Source organism: Myiozetetes cayanensis, unplaced genomic scaffold (assembly GCF_022539395.1).
Source record: "Myiozetetes cayanensis isolate MyiCay16 unplaced genomic scaffold, myiCay2020 scf24, whole genome shotgun sequence".
NCBI lineage: Eukaryota > Metazoa > Chordata > Aves > Passeriformes > Tyrannidae > Myiozetetes > Myiozetetes cayanensis.
Genome location: NW_026087456.1, coordinates 9,914,292 through 9,937,727, shown reverse-complemented (window position 1 = coordinate 9,937,727; position 23,436 = coordinate 9,914,292). Strand labels below are relative to the sequence as shown.

At 48.5% G+C, this 23,436-nt stretch overlaps 1 protein-coding gene across 2 annotated transcripts in view; it reads right to left on the bottom strand.

Moving 5' to 3' along the window:
* Positions 1 to 942: 942 nt before the first annotated feature.
* Positions 943 to 23,436, bottom strand: part of ADAMTS3 (ADAM metallopeptidase with thrombospondin type 1 motif 3) — a 97,509-nt gene continuing 75,015 nt past the window's right edge. For both annotated transcript variants that reach the window (XM_050320620.1, XM_050320619.1), the window contains 18 exons: positions 17,337 to 17,527; positions 15,168 to 15,251; positions 14,904 to 15,060; positions 14,249 to 14,354; positions 13,739 to 13,882; positions 13,214 to 13,346; positions 12,672 to 12,785; positions 11,898 to 12,043; positions 11,004 to 11,179; positions 10,023 to 10,156; positions 9,468 to 9,591; positions 8,350 to 8,430; positions 7,516 to 7,679; positions 7,217 to 7,382; positions 6,677 to 6,809; positions 6,065 to 6,272; positions 4,593 to 4,710; positions 943 to 2,570 (listed from right to left, as the gene is read on the bottom strand). In XM_050320620.1, coding sequence (XP_050176577.1) covers positions 2,020 to 2,570; positions 4,593 to 4,710; positions 6,065 to 6,272; positions 6,677 to 6,809; positions 7,217 to 7,382; positions 7,516 to 7,679; positions 8,350 to 8,430; positions 9,468 to 9,591; positions 10,023 to 10,156; positions 11,004 to 11,179; positions 11,898 to 12,043; positions 12,672 to 12,785; positions 13,214 to 13,346; positions 13,739 to 13,882; positions 14,249 to 14,354; positions 14,904 to 15,060; positions 15,168 to 15,251; positions 17,337 to 17,527 — 2,930 coding nt within the window. In that variant the 3' untranslated portion in view covers positions 943 to 2,019. The remainder of the gene's footprint in view (positions 2,571 to 4,592; positions 4,711 to 6,064; positions 6,273 to 6,676; positions 6,810 to 7,216; positions 7,383 to 7,515; positions 7,680 to 8,349; positions 8,431 to 9,467; positions 9,592 to 10,022; positions 10,157 to 11,003; positions 11,180 to 11,897; positions 12,044 to 12,671; positions 12,786 to 13,213; positions 13,347 to 13,738; positions 13,883 to 14,248; positions 14,355 to 14,903; positions 15,061 to 15,167; positions 15,252 to 17,336; positions 17,528 to 23,436) is intronic.

Here is a 23,436-nt window from a genome sequence, read left to right as displayed (position 1 = left end):
GGAGGAGTGGCGGCGGTTCCGTCGTGCCTGCGATGCTCTGTGAGCCCGAGCAGCTGCCAGTCTGCAGCCCCTGAGCACTCCTGGTCCAGGAGCTGGCACTGATCTTGTGACGGGTCAGGCACAGGCTTATCCCAGCTCTGCCTCTCCATGCTCTCAGAACTCACGGAATTTCAAACAGTGACTTTTTACCCTCCAGTCAATAAGGTGCAGCTCATTTGACAGCGCCTGCCAGGTTAGACCTGGCCCTCTCCTTCCTCTCCCCCCATTGCTCTGCAACTCACACTCTCCAGTGGCAAAACCCGTGTTTTCAGAAGCCCAGTTGAAATATTTAATCTTTATTTCCAGATAGGGAAGGTCCTGCCTGGGATGGACACAGCTACAAAAGAGGAAATTTCAAAATGCCAAAACCAGGCCCTGCCATTTGAGTCAAAGCAGGGAAAGACTTGGGCTGTTGAAGGTTTTATTGTCACGTGCTCCCCGATACACACACAGCATCAGGAGTGACAGACAGAGCAATGAGCTTGGAAGAAAGGACATCCAAAGGTCCAAGGATTATCTGCACTGGGGGCTGGACACTCTGCTGAGCCATTGCCACCCTTATTTCCTCTGAGGGACCCCACAGGGGCACCGGGATGTTGCCAGAATTGGATCTTTGGGGCCCCAATCACTTCACAGCATTAAATGGGTCGGTCCTGGGGATTCCTTAGAGGGGGGCAGCAATTGCATGTGAAACTGTAATAGCCCACCGAGAAATGAGATAAAACTGTGATAAAACCCTGTCATCTTTTTGAAGAATACAAATCAATCATTTCTCTACAGCAGTTTAGTAGCTTAACTTTCTGTTCTGTCCCTACAACACAGCATCTAATTCCATCTCTGGATTTGATCTTGGCAAAAAGAAGAGTCACCTGCTCTTGGTGTAAATATTTAGTACATAAAATATTGTCAAGAAATCCACTTTTTTAATAAATATCTGTAGCTCTCACTCCCCTATACAAGTCCTTTACAGCAATGGGCTGGAGGGAGCGTGGCCGGTGGGGCTGAGACAAGGTGGGGGATTGGCATAAATTAATGATTGCAGTCGGATGTGCCGTGCTTGAGGAGGTTTGGAGGTGAACCACGGTGGAAAGAAACATCTCTCAGGCCTTGAAATCCATGCTTCCTGTCAGGAAAAAAATCCTCTCTTTGAAGTCTTGGCGGTACCTGTTCTGCCTCTGGGTGCTGGTTCAGCATGGACATGGGGAGCAGCTGGGAACCCCTTTGGCCTGGGACCAGGACAACACTTGCAGTATCTACAGGGTTTCCCTATTTCAAAATCCAGCATCGCACTGATGATGCCCCAAACCCCCCAAGCCTGTTGTGCCAGCAGTTTAATTCCTAAGCAAATGAAACCCCTCCTTTTATGCTACTGCTGCTTTAAACACCAGCCCCTTGGAAATGTCCATGGGGCAGAACAACACAGGTAAACAGTTGTGTGACAGCACAAAACTCTAATGATAACCCTGATTCCCTGCCCTGTCCAGGATTAACCCAACAGCTGCAAAGGTGCTTGTGCAACATCCCTTTCCAGGGGTAGATGAGCCAAACAAGTCCTGAGGGCTCCCTTGGTCCGTGGCAAAGGTGTTTTGTCAAGTGTTGCTGTTTTGGGCCTGCCTGCAGTGGGGCATTTCCTCCAGGTGAGTGTTTGGAACCCAAAATCATGGGGGAGAGTGAGGTCAGGGCCACCTTTGGGCCCAGGCTGGACGAAGCCTTCAGCGACTCCTACTCCCTGCCAGGAATGTTACTTGGGTTTCCTCCGTGCATCCCAGCTAGGCAGGGAACACAGGGCAGGAGGAGGCCGGAGCAACAGAAAGTGAACCAGCACTTCTTGTCCTTTGTATTTCCAGAGGACGACCTGTGCCCTGCAGTGTCCTGCCCGGGGCACACAGTGCACTCCGGATTGCTCAGAGTTCAGGGAATTCCCCCTGGAGTGCACAACAAACCCCCTTTTCCATGGCTGTCCTCCACAAGCCTTCCCGTTCATCGATCCACAGGGCTGGCCCTTGGAGGCCATCGCTTCCCAAGGTGATCCTCGCTGTTCCCAGAGGTCCTGGCTGGTGCAGGAGCCCCTGCTGCCATGTTCTCCGCTGGCACTGGAGGCAGAGCCCTGCGAGGGCTGAGGCTGCTGCTGTTGGCAGGGGCCTGGTGCAGCAAAGCCAAGAGCCGGGAAGTCTTCCCAGCCGGAGGAGCTCTCTGGTGTGGAACACCGGTGCCTTTGGGCTCGGGGCTGGAGGGTGGGATGTGCCACTCAGCCTCCTCTGTTGCCGGAGGTGGCCGGCCCAGGGAACTGCTCCTGGGCAGGAGCTGAGCCCGGGGGGGCACTGCAGGGGTGGGCGCTGGTGGAGCCCTCAGCAGGTTGCCCGGATCCAACGCTGTGTGCCCCTCGGTCCCGGCAGCTCCGGGAGGTGGGAAGGTGCTGCTGCGCTGCCCGCAGGATTCACAGCACAGCTTGTGGTATCCAGGGATGGAGCAGTACCGGGCCAGCACTTCCATCTGGCAGAAGATGGATTTGTCTCCCAGGCAGGGCTCATCTGCAAAACAAACATCCTGGGCATGGGAACCCAGCCATCGGCACTGGGATGCCCTGGCAGCACTCGGATGGGCACAGATAAAGGTCTGCCCGCGGCTCCTCAGCCATGGGTGGCTCTGAACAGGCACCCCGGAGAAGCTTTGCCCTGGACAGACCCCATAAACACTACAAAAATACCCCCAAAAAACAGGTGGTACTTGGAAATGTCGGCATGTTGTGTTTGCTAGGAACTCGGACAGCAATTCTCAGAGCCAAACCTCCTAGAGCTCCCACACACCAGCCAGGTGCATCCTACCCACCCTAAATCCCTGCCCTTCAAGCCTGAGGACATCATCCAGCAGCAGCATTAAAGCCAAGAGAACCTTCACTCACAAAAATTAAATCCTAAGCAAGAGCCTTTGGAGATGCCTTAAAATAAAAGATTATCGTTGCATAAAGTTCTGTTTGGATGAAGCCCAGAGTTTTCCAGGAACCAAATGGAACTGCAGAATAATGGACAGTGCTACCAGATGGGTCAGACCTGAGGTGCCCTGAAAGCAGGCATGTGCATCCCTTTCCTTGGGGAGAAGAACTTCCAGAGGCCACTCCCGAGGTTCTGAAATGAAATCAGCTTCCTGCATGAAGTACTGTCCTCATCTGTGCACAGGTGCTGCCTCACCATGTGCCAGGAGTGTGTCCAGCCACCACCTTCTCCTGATTTAAAATACCAACTGGAGCCTGACCTCAGGGGGGGTGAAATCAGCTGAATTCCAGGGAAGTCGGTACAAGTCCCCCACAGGGACATCAGCGGGGCTGGGGGACAAGGGTTATAATTAGCAGATTCTATGGAATATAAACCTGTCCTTGTCCTGATCCCAGTGAGCTTCCTTGGATCCTTTGCTGGTTTGTGACAAACCCAGCATTAAAGCAGCAGTTCTGCAGGGAAATATCCGTGCTCCTTGAGGCACTGTGAGGCTAATCCAGCAGGCATTCAGCATGGAATTGTGGGCTACAGGTATAATTCCTCTAAACTAGCAAAGCTGGTACTGAACCCCAAATCTTGGCACCACACGGAAAGCAATGTTGTTTCCTGTTGCTGTGTCAGCAAAAGCCCCTGGGCTGGAAAATTTTGGCAGTCAAATGTGTGGAATTCTATAAATCACAGCAACCAGCCATCACCCCAAAACAACAAACCAAGTCCCAAACAATTCCTTTTGCCTTTCCATAGTGACAGTGACCCTTACTTGGTTCTGTTCTCCCATGGTTCATTTTGGGGTATTGGTTTACAGTGGTTTATATTCCATGACTCTGCCCACAGTGCTGACATTTGGGGTTGTGCTTTTCTACTTCCAGCAGATTCTGAAACAAGTCATATATTCACATAATCCCATTTTTTTATTTTTTAGGTGAATTCTGCACAACTCAGGCCCCCATTTCCTATCCTGGTCAGGCTGGTGGGCAGCAGTTGGATCCGTTCTGCAAGAAAACACCCTGTACCTGCCATGAGCTCTGGCTGTTTTTCCTACCAGCTCCTGATCAGTGTCAGGGCCACTGTGAGGGAGTTAAAATCCAGATAAACCCCAAATCCTACAGAGTGAATAATCCAAAGGAAGAAATGCATCGTTGTCCTAAAAAGCTTAAAAATCTGCTAAAAATTCCATGACAACAATATAATGGGATTCCCTGGAACCTTATTAATGTCTTAGTTCCATTTCATATGTATTTTTATTCCCTCGATCGGTAGCTTGTAGAACTTATCCTGGGATTTAGAGGTCGAGAAGGGTTTGCTTTGGATGGACTTTCACCTCTGGCCCCAATTAGTGCAAGCACGACGTGGGCCGACGCGGTTAAACGCTGTTTGTGCACGTGTACAGGAGAGACCCCAGTGTAGGGCAGCACCGACCACCTGGAGCTGTGACATCCAGAACATGCCTCACTGAACACAGCAAAAAAGCTGGATTCTGTGCCTCGCCCCACGCCCAGCACCGTGCTCTGCAGGCAGGAACTGTTCCCCCCCCTGCAGCCCTTCCAGCCATTCTCTTACCGTCACAGGGAGCGAGCTGGCAAACCCTCACGGACTCGGGCCGTTCCCCGTCGCAGCGGTCCCCAGCACGGCACAGCACCTGCCGGCTCTGTGTCCCCTCCCCGCAGGTCACTGAGCACTGCCAGACACAGAGGGGACAGCTTAGGGCCGACCACACAGATGAACCAAGGTCTTCCCTCCAGAACAGTCATTGTACCTTACAGAGCAACTCAAGTTTTACTCGAAAATTTTCCCTACCTGTCCACTACTGATTACCTCATTTTTACCTCAAAATATTTATTTTCTACCATGTAATTACCTCAAAATTTAACCCTAAAAATTTCCCTACCTGTGCACTACTGATTGCCTCAGTTTACCTCACAATAGTCTTTCTGTGTGCTATAGACTACCTCAAGTTTACTTCAAAAGTTATCCCTTCTAATGATTACTTCATTTTTACCTCAAAATATTCGTTTTCTACACTGGAGATTACATCAAGTGTTTCCCCTCCCCAGAATTTCCTACCTGTCCATGACTCACTGCCTCAGTTTACCTCAACTTCTCTCCTCTCAGATGCCCCTTCTCTCCCCTAGAGATCACCTCAGATTTTCATGCCAAAGTTTTTCTCCCCATTTTTACCTCAAAATATTAATTCCCTACTCTTAGATTATTTCAGGTTTTATCCCCAAAAATTTCCCTAACTGTCCACTCCTGATTACTTAATTTTTACCTTAAAATATTTATTTTCTACCCTGGAGATTACCTCAAATTCTACCCCTCAAAATTTTCTAACATGTTTGTTCACAACTGATTGCCTGAGTTTACCTCAAGATGTTCATCCTCACCCTAAAGAACACCTCGGATTTTAGCCCCAAAAGTTTCCCTACCTGTGCAGTACTGGTTGCCTCAGTTTACCTCAAGATGTTCCTTCTCTGCACTATACACTACCTCAAGTTCACTCTAAAAATCTTCCCTCCCGGTCCACTACTGATCACCTCATTTTGATCTCAAAATGTTCAGTCTTTCACCTACAGATTAACTCCGGGTTTATGCTCAAAATGTCCACTTTGTCCCCTATATATTACCTAGATGTTAAAACCACATCATAAATCAGACAGATTACCTCTATCTTGTCCCCAAAATGTTTATTCTTCCTCGACAGATTATATAAGATTTTTCTGCTCCACAATACTTACCATCCCTTACACATTATCTCAGGTTTTGCCCTCCAAACCTTCTGTACATGTCCACTACTAATTACCTCTTTTTACCTCAAAATGTTCATTCTCTGCCCTACAGGTTATTTCAGGTTTTACCCCCAGAAATTTCCCTCCCTCTTCATGACTGACTGCCTCAGTTTACCTCAGTATATTCATTCTCTGCCCTAGAGATTACTGAGCACTGCCAGACACAAGGGCAGTTCAGCACATTCCGTGCCACAGCACTGGGCACAGATCCCCGTGTCCCAGCCAGCCCTTGGCACCGCTGCCCACCTGGGACCAGGGTCCGGCTTTCCATGGCGCAGGACACGGTGCCCGGTTGCAGGAGCGGCGGCTCTCAGGGCGGTCCCCGCTGCAGAACTTGGCATGGACGGAGCGGTTGGTGCCGTCGGGAAGGGGCTGGATGCAGCGCACGGTGCGTAGCTGGTAGCCAGAATTCCCACAGGTTTTGGTGCAGTGTTCCCACTCGTCTGCTGCCCAGCTAAAAGGAAAATGGAGTCAGATACCATCACACCTGTTGTCCAGCTGTGTCTGCCCCATCCCTGGAAGCGTCCAAAGCCAGGTTGGATGGCGCTTGGAGCAACCCGGTCTAGCAGAAGGTGTCCCTGGCAATGGCAGGGAGGTGGAATGAGATGAGTTTTAAAGTCCCTTCCAACCCAAACCATTCCAAAGTTTTATGATCTACATGTATATATATGTGTGTGTATATATATATTTAAAATCTACTATAACCACCCAGTCAGATCAGTACCCAGTTTTTGCACAGGTAGAAATTCCTCTACATATGCAGGAGCTCCAGGATGGAAAGCTGTCAGCATTCCACCAGATTGATCCCACCCAACATGGCTGGAGCAATCCCTGCTCTCTGTGCCTGGCTGCACTCACAGGGGCTCCGTGCACTCCTGCAGGTTGCACATCCTACGGATGGGCTTTGGCTTTTTGCTGCCTTCACAGAAGCTGCGATGAACCATCTTGTTGTCACTCTTCCTGCGGCACCCGTATTTGGTGTACTGGAACCCTGGGAAACGTGTCGGAGAAATCAGAAAAAACACGTCCTTGTTAGAATGTTTGGTTAAATAGGATTTTCCTGGCCTATTAAATGGGTTCACAAGACAATATATTTTGGGGTTTGCATTGCCCATTCTTTGTTAAGAGCCATGGACACACCATGAATACAGGGAATGCTCAGGAGCATCAGTGTCTTAGTCTGGACTTCCAAAGAGGCCTTGGGGGCTGAATTTAAACATCTAAAAAGGCCTTTTCCTTCCTAAGCTGGAAGTGTGACACTTGGGAAAAATCAGGCACTTCAGGTATTTGACAGCTTGGGTTGCTGTTAAAATAGAAGGCCAAGAATCCTAAATCATTCCCTTCCCCCATTTTTTTTGTAATCTCTCCCTTGTTACAGGTGCCCCATTCCCCGCTCACCTCCACCACAGGGTTTGGAGCACTGGGACCAGCTCTTCAAGGCCCACTCGAAGGTGTCCATGTCCTCCCGCAGCACGTTGTTGCTGTGGATGGTCGGCACGGAATCCTCGTGGATGATGTATTTGTAAGTCAGGCTGGATCTGGTGTCGTTCTCCCGAGGAATGATCTGTGAATAACCAAACATAAACCCAGAGCTGTTATTGACTGCTCTGCAAAGTAAAGACACTGAGGTCTGGATGATCCTTAAGATCCTTTCAGACCCCAAGCCCTGTGTTCCCAGGGCTCAATGCGTCACCCACCAGCACTACCACGGTGTCGTGCAGGGGCCCGTCCGTGTGCAGCGTTTCGATGTCATCCTCGATGCTGTATTCCCACTGCACGCCCAGGTCGATGAAGGATCGGGATCTGGCCTCCTCTCCTTTCCCATTCAGGATATAGTGTCCTGTAGCCTGGTTCTTGATTGCTGGGAGAAGCAAGAGCAGAGCCTGTTGTGCCTCCGCCACAGCAACTGGGGTGGCACAGGCAGGGTATTTCCATCAAGTTGTGAAAATACCAGATTTTCATCCGTATAGTTTCCCCTATGCACACAGGTGCATCCCAGATGCTAAAATCCCTAAGCAAAGAACTGAGGAAGTGGAGCCTGGTTTGGGTTCCTGCAGCACACCTCAGCAGCCAGGTACAGTGGGGATTACTATGATGATGATTAGGAGCCAATTCATTAGCAAGCTGGATCACAGAATGGTTTGAATTGAAAGGGACCGTAAAGATCTCACCCTGTTCACTCAAAGGTGAACTCCCATTCTTCCATATAACTTTTTCCAATACACCATAATAATAATTAAAGATACTGAATTAGATTCACCCCAGCAGTGCTCATTTCCATGTGACTGATGACAATATTTGGTTAGTAAACACGCAAACTTGGATCAGTTTAATATTTTGGAGGATTTAAATGAGCAGTAGGTGTTTGTTTGCTGAGGTGTGGGACTGCAAGACTCAGCCCTGACCATGCCATTTGCGAAGCCCACATTTACCCAACCCCTTCTCTGGGTTCTCTCATCCCTCAGGTTCACTGTCAGGAGCACCCTGTGCTTCTTGAGGCTCAAACCAAACCTGAGCAGAGAAACACTTACCAAGGAAGTGAGGAGAGGCCTCGTCTTCTTGGATAAACACATGTCGAGCCCCAGGAGGGATATCAAACATCTTAAGGTACCCTTTGGCACGTGCAGGGTCAGTGGAGGCAGCAGGGATGGAAAGAGAAAGGAACAGCCATGGTCAGGAGCGCAGGGCACGGCCCAGCTCTGCTTGCAGGAGAGGGATCCACCAGCAACCGAAGAGCAGGGCCGGGAGACATGGAGCCAATCGGTTTGGAACGTGTGGGACAGGCCCTCCCTGGGCTCTTCTCTTCCAGGGAGAGAAGAGACACCAGTTACAGAACAATTTGCCACTTCCCAGCTAGGATCAGATTAATATTTACAGCCATGCTGCTACAGGCTGGATCTATCCGCAAGTCAGGTAAAAAGATGTTCCCTGTGTTCCTCGGCACATGAGGGCACAAACACAACTATTCCGCATAATTTTCCCAAGTTTATCCTCAGCCAGGCTGTTGGGTTAGAAGCCATTGCACTGACCCAGTGTGTTTTCAGCCTCCTTTGTCCCAGACGGGGAAACACTGCAAGTTCCTCTGGGCAAGGGAAGGGATCCTCTGCTCTTCCCTTAAACAGAATGCTTGCAATTAGTGCCCTGGGAGACCAGTCCAGTCATTCCAGTGACTGAGGGTCACTTTACCAGTATAAAATATAATTTACATCGTGGGCAAATGCATTTACAGCACATCTGGACATATCTGGCCAAGGTGACCAGTCAGTGGAAGTCGGACTAGTGACAGTCCATGGGGAAATTTTAAGTTGCATACCTGCAGATTTCATTTTCCAGAAACTCTAATTTTTTTTGGCACTTCTTGCTTAAATATTTCCCTGTTGGAAGAGGTCAATTAAGTCTTTTTAATGACCAGATTGCCAAAATTAGGGAAAAGCAACCAGCATTCCCTGAACACCTCCACCACTTCCACATCCACCCGTAGTCAGGGGCTGATGGGCAGCAGCCTGCCCTAACTGGGCTCAAGGGATGATGTTAAGCCCATTACTGTCGAAGTTTGAATGATTCTGGTATTATCCTGTGTCCATGAGTGTGACACAGACCCCAGAGCCCACAGGAACTCCAGCCAGCTGCAGGCAGATGTTATTCCTACCGAGTTTTTTGGGGGTGCGGGTGAAGGTCCCCTTCACAGTCCGGCAGTGGGAGTCGTCCCCGCCACAGACCCCACACTGATCCTCGGCCTTGTTGGAGCCAATTTCCTTGTCACAGCCCACTTTCTGCAGAAAAAAGGGAAAGACTGGGCATTAGGAGGGAATTCTTCCCTGTGAAGGTGGGAGGCCCTGGTACAGGGTGCCCAGAGAAGGTGTGGCTGCCCCATCTCTGGAAGTGTCCGAGGCCAGGTTGGACAGGGCTTGGAGCAACCTGGGCTAGTGGAAGGTGTCCCTGCCATGGCAGGGGGTAGCATTGGATGGGCTTTAAGGTCCCTTCACACCTAAACCAGTCTGGGATTCCATAATACAAAACAATCAGTGGAAGAGAAGTGGAGCATTTCCATGGGACTGGTCGGTGCTGTTCTCTAATTTAATTTAAATCTCCAGGAATTATGAGGAATGCGATGCCACAAATATGGAATTTAGAGACATATGAGAAGCCTCTCTCTGCCCTGGAGCTGTTCCCATCGGTTGTCCCTGGGGCAGCTGCCACTCACCACACATTCCCCACGGACACAGATGCTGTAGGGATCCTTGTAGGAGCAGCGAGTCCCGTCATGCACCAGCTGCTTCATGTGAGCCACATCCCCGGTTTCCCTGGACTGGCAGTACAGGTGACATCTCTTGGGAGCTGTGGAGCCAAGGAAGAGAAGGAACTGCATGGATGGACAGTGATCCAGGTGTGCTCCCAAAAAATATCCCGCTGACAGAGTAAGGAGTGAGAAAGGATAGGTAGGTTTGGGAACGAGGACAGGCGGAGCAGTGGGACAGGGTGGTTTGGGGAGGAACAAATAAATTGTGGGGAATTTGGGGAAGAATGGGGAAGTATGGGTGGGATGGGGAGGTCTGGGGAAGAAACCCAGGGATTTAGGGCAAAACTGGCGGTTGATTTTGGATATAAACAGGCAATTCTGGAATCATAAAGGTGAATTTTAAGGATAAACTGGGGGATTTGGGGGTAAAACTGGGGATTTGAGGGTAAAATTGGACATTAGGACAATCTTTGTGATATTGGACATAATTCTGCAATTTTGGGGGAAAAAGGTCAATTTTGGGAATAAAAGGGTATGTTTGGGGGAAAATGGGAGATTTAAAAGTAAAAAGGGTAAATTTGGGTTAGAGGGAAATTGGAGGTTAAAATCAGGGATTTAGGGCAAATCCGGTGATTTCTAGACACAATTGAGGAACTTAAGAGTCAAAAGTGTCAATTTTAAGGATAAATGGGCAATTTTGCGTGGGAAATAATTAATTTGGGTTTAAAATTGAAAATCTGGGTCAGAACAGGGAATCTAGGGGTTAAAATCTGGGCTTTAGGGCCACACTGGTGATTTTCAGAAAAAATAGAGAGAGGGGGTGGGGGGGGGAACCAACTAATTTGCTTTTTTGGGGAGTTCTGGGCCTGTCCCTGAGATATCCAGGCCAAGGGGAATGGCTTCAAACCCTTTCAAGTGGCACTAAAGGCCTAGAGCAGAACGCACGGTCGGGGTGCTCGTAGGGCAGCCAGTGGTGCCGGCTGCCCCGGAACTCCAGGTGGGAATTGCGCTGCTGGCACTGCTGCGCCCTGAAGTCCTCAAAGTGCTTTGGACACTCCTCGGTGCTGCACAGCTGGAACTCAAAATTGACCCCGGCGCAGTCGTCACCTCCATTGATGGGCCTGTGAGGAGAAAACATGCCAGAGATTCTCATTAGGGAGAAATTCTTCCTTGTGAGGGGAGTAAGGCTCTATTGAGGTGAAATTTGAATTACGGAGTCCTCATCTTTCAGAAAATCAGATTCATTTTCAGGTATTTTAAGCCTGGCTCCTGAGATAACTATTCAGGTTAAAATTGCAGCCTTTCCCATAGTTCCTTGGAGAGTAAAACTCCATATCCATTTATCCAGGCCCCACAGTTCCACTGGGGTCCTGAGCACTACATATTATTTACAACATCTCTCTCTGCATGATGTGTGCACCCACTTGTGTTACATTCCAAGGCTTGCTTCCCATTTAATTCTTTACAGAGCCCAAAACCCCCCAAATGTGTCACATGAAAAAAAACCAAAAAACCAGAACTCCATGTACTCTTAATACAGCTCTGGTGTACAGTTAATAATAATTATTGTAATACAGCTCTACTGCATAAAAGAAAAAAATATATATAATTATATCTAGTGGAAGGTGTCCCTGTCTAGGGCAGGGATTTGGAATTGGATGGGCTTTAAGGTCCTTTCCAACCCAATCCATTCCATGATTCTACGATTCTGTGAAATTCTTTGATTCTATGAAAATGATCCAATTTCCAGGGTCTTGAACAGAATCTCCACCCAAGCCCTAAATGCCATCTCAAATGGTCCCTCCCTGGCCCCCCAGGGGGTGCACCACGCAGACCTACATTGGGTTGTTGCACTGGCGCGTGCGGAAGCGAACCCCAGTTCCACAGGTCCGGGAGCAGGAGCCAAACTTGGTCCAGGGTCCCCAGTGTCCATCCTGCTTCAGCTGGTTGGTGTTCTTCCACATGCAGTGACCTTTGTAGCACCACTAAAGGAATTGGGGCAGGAAACAGGTGAGAACAGACACAGGGCCCAAATCAAACATATCATCACAGTACAGGAACGTTTTGCTGCTGCCTGGAGCACACTTAGATGGTAAGAATGGACTCTCCGATATTTCAAAATACAGGGAATTTGCTAAAAAAAAAAAAGGTATTTGAGTATAATTTTATAACTAAAAATATCCCCACTAATGGGGATATTAAAGAGAAAAATCAAGTGCTAATCCTCAGCCTACACAAACATTTGCCACATGGTGTCTGGACCACGAGCTCTGAGCAGCCATTCCACAGGAATGGCATCATCTGCTTCCCTGGATTGCTAAAGACACTTGACAGACACTTTGCAGGTAAAACCCCCAAAAAATGTATCAAAAGGGTCACAGAATGGGTTACACCTCCACTGGGGTTTCTATGCCTAAAACATGCTACAGTAGATCTTGTACAGCTCATGGAATATCCCAGTGGGAAAACACAGCTTCCTCTTTTCCCATCCTCTCGCTCAACCCAAGGGAGGCTGAGCAATTCCCTCTGTTTCTCTCTGTGCCCTTCACCTCAGATGAACAACACTGTTGGTCTTTTCCCCCAAGACAAACACAGTGCAAAGCCCAGACTCACTTTTCCAGGTGCACATTCTGTGCCGTCGAGGGGAGGTCCCTTCTTGGTCTTGCAGAAATAGGGGTTGTCGGGGTGGCTGCACCACAGCTGCTTGCACGGATCAAAGGTTCGGAACTGAAACCCACAAGAGGCGTGAGATGAAACGCAGAACCTGAGGTTATTTACAGTTTTTGTGAGAAGGATCCAACCCACTCCGTCAATCGATCTCACACACACCAGTGAGTCCAGTATCTTCAGGGCAGTGCTTATTCCCTGCATCCCCCAGTCTTGAGACAGTGAGAAGAAAGGAGACACCCAGAAGCGGGAGCAAACTGAGGGTTTTTTTCCTTTTCTTCCCTAGGATCACTCCCACCAATCTGTGCCATGTGGACTGTGCTGCCAGCCACTTGTCCATTATCCCATGAGTTTCCCCCATAAATATCCCTCTGTTCTTCACAGCTCTGTTTAAATACTCCATTAAGTGCCCTGCAGTGATTATTCCTCAGTTCTGACACACTGCAGCTCCCCAGTCAGGCCAGGCCCCCCCCCCACCGGGGACATACCGCCGTGCACATCCTGTAGCCCACACCGAAGTCGAAGCGGCACTGCTCGTCCATGGAATAGTTGATGCCTGGCAGCTCAGGCAGCTTGGGCCAGTCGTGCTCGAAAGGGTCGTCGAGCAGACAGTCATAAGAGCTGTGGGAAGAGATACAGAAAAAAATAGCAGGAGCAAATGTCTATTCCTCATTCCTGTCCCGTCCTGGGAAGTGTCCAAGGTCAGGGTAGACGGGGCTTGGAGCAACCTGGGCTTGTGCAAGGTGTCCCTGTCCATGACAGGGGGTTGGAAGCAGATGAGCGTTAAGGTCCCTTCCAACCCAAACCATTCTTGGATTCCTTGACAAGCAGAGGCCTATTCCAAATCCCACTGGAATCAGAGGGGTCTTTCCACTGCCTTTCCATCCACAGGAGATGGGCCATGGGACAGCCCCCCCGAGGACACAGCATTCATGGTTTTCTAACACAGATTTGAAGGGAAAAAGGGCCTGGAAAAACAGGGATCAGAGCCTGGGTGCAGTGGGAGGCCTTACTGGATGTATCTCCTGAGCTCCTGGCCGCTGCAGCGGGACCAGTGGTAGCGGTGGAAGGCGGCCTGCACCAAGGGGGCCATGACGCTGCCCATCGCCGTCTCGTCCCCACATCTGTTTCCCTGCCCGTCGTGCTCCATGCCCAGCCTGGAACAAAGAATCCCTGTCAGAGCCACTGGGAAACAACTGTAGGGAAACAGCCAGCACTCGCCAGCACGGGCAGTTGGGGAGGAGAAAGAAGTGAAGGACGCACAACCAGCTCCTGTCTCTGCTGGGCCTCCAAGATGCCTTCCTGACCTTTCCCTCACCCCAGAGAAAACAAGTTCCCCCTCTCTCTCCCCTTGCTTTCTTCCACCACTTGTCTCTCCATTGCTTCAACCACCGCTGCATTCCCAGGGGACGGAAATAAAACCAGGTCAGCTTCCGTAGAGCCATAAAACCCAACCCCCTTGGAGCAAGAAGGACGTGCAGCACCACGTTTTGGTGCGATCTGATTGTAAAAGTTACACTTACACGTGCCCAGTCTCATGAGCAACAACAAAGGCTGACGAAAACCCATCCTCGTGGTTGAGGGTGCAGCTCCGGACCGGGTGGCACATGCCCGTCACAGGAGCGTATCCTACGGAGAGACACCAGGGCTGAGTCTTGTGCCCAGGGCATAGATTTTAAATGAGCCCCCCCAGTAATCTGCCTTTTCCTCAGGAAAAGTTATTGCTCTGAGTGCAGGGCAGCCTGCCCAGTGCCTGCCCTGATACAACCCACACCTGGGGAATCCTGCCCATTAGCATTAGTTCCCTGAGTCCCAAAGATGGATGCAGGTCTCAAAGCGGCTGGGATGTCTATAAATAGAAATCTACAGTGAAGGATGCAATAAAATAAAGGGAAGTGGAATGCCAAGTGCATTGAATGTTCCCAGTGATCCTTGCACACACAGGAGTTTGGAGAGAGTAAAGAGGTGTTTATGTACAACTCTCCAGTAAAAAATTAAACCTACAGTTGGATATAAAGGACAAGGACTCATGGCAAGGTCTCCTTGCTTTTGAAAAAGTCTGTGGAACAAACAGCAGGAAGTGCTAACACTGCAATTCCCAATTTTTCCTCTTTTCTGGTAGACACCAGCCAAGAAACATCGAGCCCAGAGAGCTCTGCTCCAGGTCAGCTGCATTACCTTGCATACCAGCGGGCCCAAAATCTTGCCTGGTTAAGAAGATGGCATGGTCGTGGTGCTCGGCGTGGCTGGGGTCCGACTTCTGCTGCTGATAGGCCCAGCGGCACACGTTCTCCAGGCTGCGCGAGGGGTTCCCCCGCTCGATCAGGCTGATGGACTGAAGGAGCAACACCTTAGACCCGGCAGCTCCAGCCACAGGCAGGGAATTCACACCAGGGTGGGTTTTCTGCCCAGCAGCTGAAGGTGGAGAGCCGGCTCACTGACCTTCGCGTACCCCAGCATGATCATTCGCACCAGCACGACGTTGATGTGAACGCCCAGGGACTCGTCGTGGTAAATTTCATTCACCTGAGGGGAAAAGAGGGAAAATTAAAAAGAAAACAACCCACTGGTGACACCAAAGGAACTTCCAAGGGCCACAGAGCTGTTATTTCAAGTGCTTGTACCACTGCAGTCCTCTCAGAAGAGGGCTCAAGTCCCGGATCATTTCCACATGCTGAGAAATGTAGACTCACTTCCCATCACCACCTACCCCCTCATACGGAACTTGGGGAAGCACATGTCAAGGTTCCCTTTTAAGTTTCAGGGCCCGAAGAAAACAGGACTGGGGAAAAGACTTGAAGTTCAAATGCTGCAAATCACAGAATCCCAGACTGGTTTGCATTGGAAAAGACCTTAAAGCTCATCCCATTCCACCTTCCACTAGACCAGGTTGCTCCAAGCCCCGTCCAACCTGGTCTGGAACACTTCCAGCGCTTCTTGTTTTGAAGTGTATTTTTTTTAGAAGCAAGTAATGCTGCTGCCCTACTTTTTCAAGATCAATTAGAATTCTGTGGTCACTTCTGTACTAAAAAGAGGCCTTATGAAAGGGAAGTTAGAAAAACAGAATTATGCAGATGGGCCAAAAATTGTCCTTCTTTGAGGCCCTTCCCTGTGTCTGGGAAGGTGAGAAATGTCCTGGCACCAGAGTGTGAAACATCTGCAGGTCCTCAATGAAGCTCCTCATCCCCCTAAAAACAAAATAAATATTATGCTACGGGTAACTGCTGAGAAATAAACACCCCTGTTCAGAGGCCGGTGGGTTTGAGCAGGAGTTAGAAGAGTTTTTATTTTTCAGTTTGGCTAAACAGAACTTCCCTCTTCCCCTCGCAGGGAAAAAGGTCACTGGGAGGCTTCCAGACTGCGGGCATGAGGATTTGAGCCCATGGTTTAAACATGCAATCCCTGGGGCTGAGAGCAGTGTCAGCAGGACAGTGGGACAGGGAATGAGCACAGAGCTCAGGCTGCCTGTCCCGTGAAGCAATTATCCCAGAGGTCAGTTATTCCTCTCCTAGTTCCTTCCCTGCATGCAGCAGCATCACTCCCACAAAGGGCTGGCCCAGGAAAAACGTTCATAACTTCCCATGTGCCAAGAGACAACCAGGGAGTTTCCCAGAGACAGGAGTGACTTCCCTGGGACAAAAAAGGACCCTGGAATTGACCTAAGGTTTCGAGTCTTCAAGATTTCCCCATAACCCCCTTTTATCCCATTCTCTGGATGGCTTTGGGCAGCGGGGTGTCAGCTCACTCTAGCTCTGGCCCCATAGCTGCTCCCAGCAGATGGAGCCTCAGGCACATAAAAAATATGTAAGTGGTTTGGGACATGGATCAGCCCTGCTGCTCACAGAGTTATAAAGGTTTCAAAACTAAAAAGACTGCAAAAACTAAAATATCCTGCAATAATGTGTAATGGAGACTTATTGTTGATGTGCTAGGGGGTATGTGGGAAAAAAGAAATTATTCCCTGAGTTATGCTGGAAAACACATTAGTTGGGTTAAATTCATATAGGAATGATTTTTTCCTCTCAAATTCTAAATTCTCAAATTTAGATTACTTGCAAGCCTAAGCAATCATTTAAAAATAATTCCAGGAATAAAAAGGTGAGTGTAAAACATATGAGTCATTCCCATGCCCATCAAGTCATTACTAATGGGAAGCCTATTCCTCATCTCTGTCCTTTGGAGGCTGTTTTTCTTTCCTGAAAAGTCTTACAATCCCACAGTTTCTAAGACAGATCTACTTCTATTACCAGGAGGTTTGCTCTGTCAAGAGCCACGGGGGGTTTAGAACACTTTTTCGCTACATGTTTATTTTTTAGCCAGGTTTTTCCTAGAACTGCATTGCAGGAGGAGCTCAGAATTACTAGAATTGGATCAAGTGTACATTTTTTCCTTACTGTTTTTTAACTACTTCCAAATTCTTGGAATTACCCTCGAATGTGTCATGCCCTAGAAAACTACTGTGAAAAAGTTAAAAGAAAGGAACAACCTGAAAACAGAAATCCATATTCAGTAGCAGCCCAAATGATCCCACTGCTACTTTCCCCAATCCAGCTCCTACAAAAGCTCCCAACAGCAGCTGCCATTCCCAAACAAGCTGTGGCAGGTACTCACGATGTTCATGAGGGTGAGGAGGTAGTTTTGGACGTGTTCTTTGCCGTGGAATCGGACAACGGAGTCGTCCACCCCCAGCAGCACCTCGATGTTGTGGTCGTTGTCTCCCGCGTGCCGGCGGCGCCGCAGGCTCTCGTTCAGCCGCTGCTCCACGTGGTCGTGCAGGGAACTCAGCACTCCCAGGAGGGACCCTGCAAGGAGTCAGGCATCAGTCGAGTCCCAGCCCCTGTCCCTGCAAGCGTTCAAGGCCAGGTTGGATGGGGCTTGGGGTAGCCTGTGCCCCTGCGGCTGTTCTGTATCCCAGTTGGGAGCGTCCCCATTCCCCCACTGTTCCTATAAATGCACAGGGATCTCCCTGCTCTGTTAAGCCCTCCGAGCAACCAGCATCCAGCAGATGTAGAGGAACGGTCCTGCCTTCCACTCGTGGGTAACGGGGCACTTTCCCCAACAACGGCACAGCTTGCAGCCCTTTTCCTCCACGCTGGAATTCATGAATGACAAGCCTGCAAGTCCACAAAGAGTCCCTTCCCCTGTTTTCAGTGCTCTCAAGAATGCCCACCCTGGGATAGCACACCAGTGGGAAAATCACAGACTAGCTCCACTTCCCAAAACTGCTGCAGCTGGCGAAGTTGCCAAGCACAGCACCCAAGTGAAACCCAGCTGAGAAGGGAAGCAGTGGGTCCTCTCCCTAACTGCTGTGCCCTGTCCAAAAAACACTGGGTAACAGAGTGGTTGATCCATTCTCTTGTCTGTTTTCCATAGCCCAGCACTTCAGTGCCCTCAGGATCAAACAGTCAGGATCAATCCCCAGGTTACAAGTGCTGCCAGCAGCTCTGTTTCAGAGGCTGCAGTGTGCATCCATGGTCAAGCACTTAACAGAACACAAGGGATCTAAGTCCACCGAGTCCAACCCTTCCCCAGCACTGCCAAGGCCACCACTGACCCATGACCCCAAGTGCCACATCCACATGGCTTTTAAATCCCTCTTAGGATGGTGACACCACCACTGCCCTGAGTAGCTGTGCCAGGGCTGGACAGTCCTTTCTCAGAAGGCATTTTCCCTTATGTCCAATTTATACCTCCCCTAGCACAACTTGAGGCTGTTTCCTCTTGTCCAAACATTTGTTACTTGGGAGAAAGACAACACATAAGGCAACAGTGAAGAAACACACAGAACCAGTCTGGCTGTTTGGGGATTTGGGCTAGACAGACTAATCCGTGCTAATCTCATTCTGGAATTAGCTGGCTCGTTATCTCTTCCTTTTTTATTTTGCTGGTCACCTGCATCACTTACATCCGATCGTACCGGCAGGAACAGATCAGCCCGTGCTCTCGTGCCAGGAGAAATGGTTATTCTGGGCTACAGCACATCTTTCCTGGAGTGTAACTGTGGAAGGATGGAACTACAGCTCTTTCCCTGCTATTGAATGAAGCCATGATCTGCCCAAATCTAATTCCATCAACGTCATCAGCCAAACCTCTCTGTACCTGAAAAGAACCCTTAGCATTGCTCACATGGGAGGCTCTCACCATCTTATTTCATATTGTAGAACAGCTGGGCTGAATTCTATGCTACAAATGACACCATTCCATATATATATATATACACACACATACCCCCCTTAAATCTGTCTCTGTATACATGGTCCTCTTACGTGCTTGCTTGCTCAATTGCCTAATTTAGCCTTTTCCTGAATATACAGCTAGGAAAAGTATCTAGGGAAGATCCACACCTTCACTAATTCAAAATTAAACTAATGAGAAACCAGTTTGGAACCAATTGATATCAATCTAAGTCCCTTGCCAAAGAGCGTGTTAATGCATAGAGTCCCCAAGGACAGACGTGTTCTGCAGTTACTAAAAAATTCCATTCTGCAGTTCTCAAAGTAAGGAAACTAGGCCAGTCCATCCTGTCGCTGCCTCCTGAGGCTTATTTTCAAGCGTGCCTTTTGAAAAACCAGGGAAGAAAAGAAGAATCATATAGTTCAAATGCAGATTCCAAGGAGCTCCAACAGAATTCTCAGTGATTTCCAGAAGAACTGCGTACATGCAACATTTCTGTGGTGCTGCGGGTACTGCACTATGGGGATCAGCAGCAGAAAGCACCCAGGCTGGCAGGGCTAAGACAGGATTTCAGCATGTCCTCAGGAGGTTCTGGGATGTGCTGCAACTCGTGTGCTTTGATTTATTAGGCCCTTAAGAAACAAAATGCGGAACTGTCAAGTTCCGCATTCTCTCTTGTCTTTTCCTACGAATTGCCTGAAATTGCCTTTTACTCCAGAAGCATCAAATGCCTTTCTACTGCTACCACTGCAGCTTTGTGGCATGAGAAGAATGTGTCCTGTGCTGAGGACCCTGCCCCAAGCCCCTTCCCATGGGGAGCACCAACGCTGGGACCTGCAGTCTCAACGCTGGATTCACGGCCTTAATACTGTCAGTGTCTCTGGAGGAGAGTTTGTTTGCTTAACTGCTGCCAAAACTTCTGCTTGTTCGTTCTTGGGGGCTGAGGAAAAAAGGGTTTGTCTCCACAGTGACCCCAACCACGCAGTTGGAAATAAAAATAAAGTTTTACTCCATGTTTCACTGTATATTCAAGGCTGTATCCGTGAAGCGCTTCCAGAAGCCCCGCAGGGCATCTCTCTGGAATATTTCACAATAAATAAATATTATCTCAGAAATTTTGATAACACACAGCAAGCCAGCTCTGCTGCTGCAGATACACAGTGCAGTGACACAGAGGAGAACATCGGATTTAACATTCCCCTCAAGGCACATGGAACAATTACTTGAGCATTAGCAAAAACCAACCAAACAAAAAAAACAACCCAGAACAAATCTCTTGTCACAGAACCATAGAATCCTTGAGAGTAAAATAGGCCCTTCAGATCATCAAATTCCAGTCATTCATCCATCACTGCCAAGTCCCCATCAGCTGGATGCTGCCCACCATGTGGGCACTGAAGTGCTGCTGTACCTGCCAGGGTCTCAGGATGTGCCAGACAGGGTTTGGTGATGGTGTCACCCCTCATAAAGGTATCTTGGTGACAGAGGATGGCAAAGACACTAAAGCATTTCCTAATGGAAATCAAAATGCAAGCAACCAGGTTTAGACACCGGCAACTTCACCACACTGAGGAATGAAGAGAGAAAAAAGTTCTTGTGACTTCAGAAGTAGCCCGGGTGTCTCTCACCTTCCTGAGATCATTAAGCTTGGAGAATTACCTCAGCTTAAGTTCTCCTCCACCCTTGGGAGTGACAGTGACTGGCAGATTTACAAACAAACAGGGATTAGAGGAAGGTCTGAGTCTTGGGGCTCTGCAGGATTAGTTGTGAAATGCACAACCTCCACAGGCCACAAACACAGAGCCCACCTCACTTTGTTCTCAGACTTAAAAGAGAAAACAAAACATTTTGAAGTGCTGACTGCTTCCATGAAATATGTGCTTCTCTGGTACCATTCAGCTGCAGAACGGTTCTGGGAAGGATGGAAGATTTCCTGCACTATATTCCTTGCTCTGACATCACGGGAAGGCTCCTCCCTTCAACGTGCTGTCAGTAAAACCAGCTCTGAGCACTCACACGAGGGCTCGATGCCAGGGCACACTCAGGGAGCCACGTAGAAAGGCATCATCCTCTATGTATTTGAACTGTGCTTGGAGCCAACTCTAAAGGATAAACTTTTCCAATGGAAATGGCTGGAATTTTACCCCATAATTTTCTTGTCATCACTTCCCTACCTGGCATGAGGCTTTCTAGGACTGCAGGTTATCCATACCTGGCAGCAAACACACACAGAACATAGTCAGAACTTAAGGAAACTATAATTAAATACGCCTGAATTTAGGTCAGCTATTAACTGTTCTTTTTCCATCCCATGACCAGAAACTGGGAATGCAAAAATAAAGGAGGAATGTCAGCCTGTTCCAGAGTTCTCAGTGCTGCAAAACACGCTTGACATATTACCTGGACAGTCTGCAACAGCTCTGCACTTACCTGATTCACGGTGAAAGTGCTTTTAGACCTGTGGAAATCTAACAGTGATGGTGCTGGCAGTGGAAATGTCGATGTGAGGTCCTAACATGCAATCAAAAGACAAGGAATAAGGCTCAGGATCAAACCAAGCCCATTTGGAATAAGGGCTATTGCTCTCTAAAAATGAAAAGCTGAGGGAAGACACTCTGAACAACCAAGGAGGAGAAGCCCCAGAGTGAGAGCCCAGAGCCTGCTCTCTGCACAGCCCACGGACACAGCACCGGCTCGCCTGGACACCACTAATACCCGGTCACAGCTCCGCGCTGGCTTAACACGGCCTCAGGACTTGCCCGGCCTTGCCCTGGCTCATCTGCTCTGCACCTTATTTATAGCTGGGTTTTAGCCCTAACAGCCAACTCAGTCAAGAGATAGTTACCCTAAAACTATAAATCACGCCTCCTACAATTTCTGCTTTCCTAGTAGCAGAAAATCCTCCCCTTTCGCATTTCTTTAATTATTTGTCTCTCTATATAGCAAGTGTTAATTTGATAATTAACATGATAATTTTGTTCTGGATGTACAGATGATCTGGGTTAGTTTTGGTTTCTAGGTTGTTTTTTTTTTTTGAACAGGTTAAAAATATATACTTACATGCCATTATTCAAAAAACTTAATTATGGAATTTCCCTTTTCCCCACAGAAAGGGGAACCCCTGGTTACATGGATCATGGGTAGGGCTGGATTCTTGCTTTGAATTCTGAAGTACTTTGCATCTCCTAAAGTGTAATAAAAACAGTCTCTTGACAATTCCAGGTCTTTATTACAAGCTGTCCCTCCTCCTCTAGAGTAGCAACTTACACATGTAGTTCAGAGACTTTAACACCAATATATGGAATTTATCTACTTTAATCCCAGGAGAATATTCTGTCAGATAAAGGCCATAATTTATTGGGATATATGAAGAAGACTCGAGCATTTGGGTCTGGCTTTTTAGGAGACCTGAGAGACACCTTCTGCTGGTGGTTACATACGAAAAGAAGATGCACAGAAGTTTGGGGGTCACAGATTAGACGCACATAAACCAAGCAAACCCACCCCTTTGTCACTTCACGCCACACCAAGTTCTGCGATCCAATATCAATGCAGCCCTTTAAACACTGCTGCAAAAAAAAAAGGTGAAAAATAACATGGAAAACATCCCATTTTGCAAAGTCATCAGCTGTATCAAAGTCCAAAAGTAAGATAAAAGCATCTGTAGAGGCTCTGGAATTCGGTTTGCAGAGAAGAAAGAGTAAGTCATCAAGCACGTGCAGCCTGGTCCACTGCTGAGGTGCACACCTGGGTATCTGGGCTGCTGGAACCAAACCCAGTTTGGGTATGGGAGGGTTTATTTCCTACAGCTTGGAGTGGCCAGCCCTGTACTGCCAAAGTTTCCAGCTCCTAAGAACACTGAGTCCATGACTTTCCAAGACAGATGATCTCCCAGGAACATCAGAGAGCTCTGCATTAACAACCTGAAAAGCACTCATGCCTTCATGTACCATTACATCAACCCAAAAATCACTTTTACTTCACAAAGGAACACACTTAAAGCATCCTGAGATTCCTAAGTGGAATAATGCATTATAGAAGGACAGAGCAGCCCAAAAAGGGAGGGTACCCCTAAAGCCCATCACATTCAGAAAGCACAGGTTGCATTCATAATTTATTTGCTAATTCAGAACTTATTGGAAGAAGAAATGCTGGATAGCCTGAGCTCAGCATTTTTGGGTAGCTTCCCTGAGATTCCAACAGGCTTCAGAGATTTTCAGGGTCTAAACTCTTCAAACAGGTGTTTTCAGCAGCTGACCACTACTACGAGCTTTCAATGCTCGACAAGTTGCTTTGGCAGAGATGCAGCCCCTCAGTGCTCATTAACTAAGTAGTTATAGCAGGGCTATAATTAAATTATAAATTAAAATTATTTCGCTCCCAGTTTGGATTCCTTACTCCTTGGCACCTGAGCCAGCTTCTGCCAGCTGGCTGAAAGCATGGAGAGAGCCAAGGAAGGGGTTGGGTTGTAAGAACATTTAGTTCAAACCGCCTGCCATGGGCAGGGACACCTCCCACTTAAAGGTTGCTCCAATCC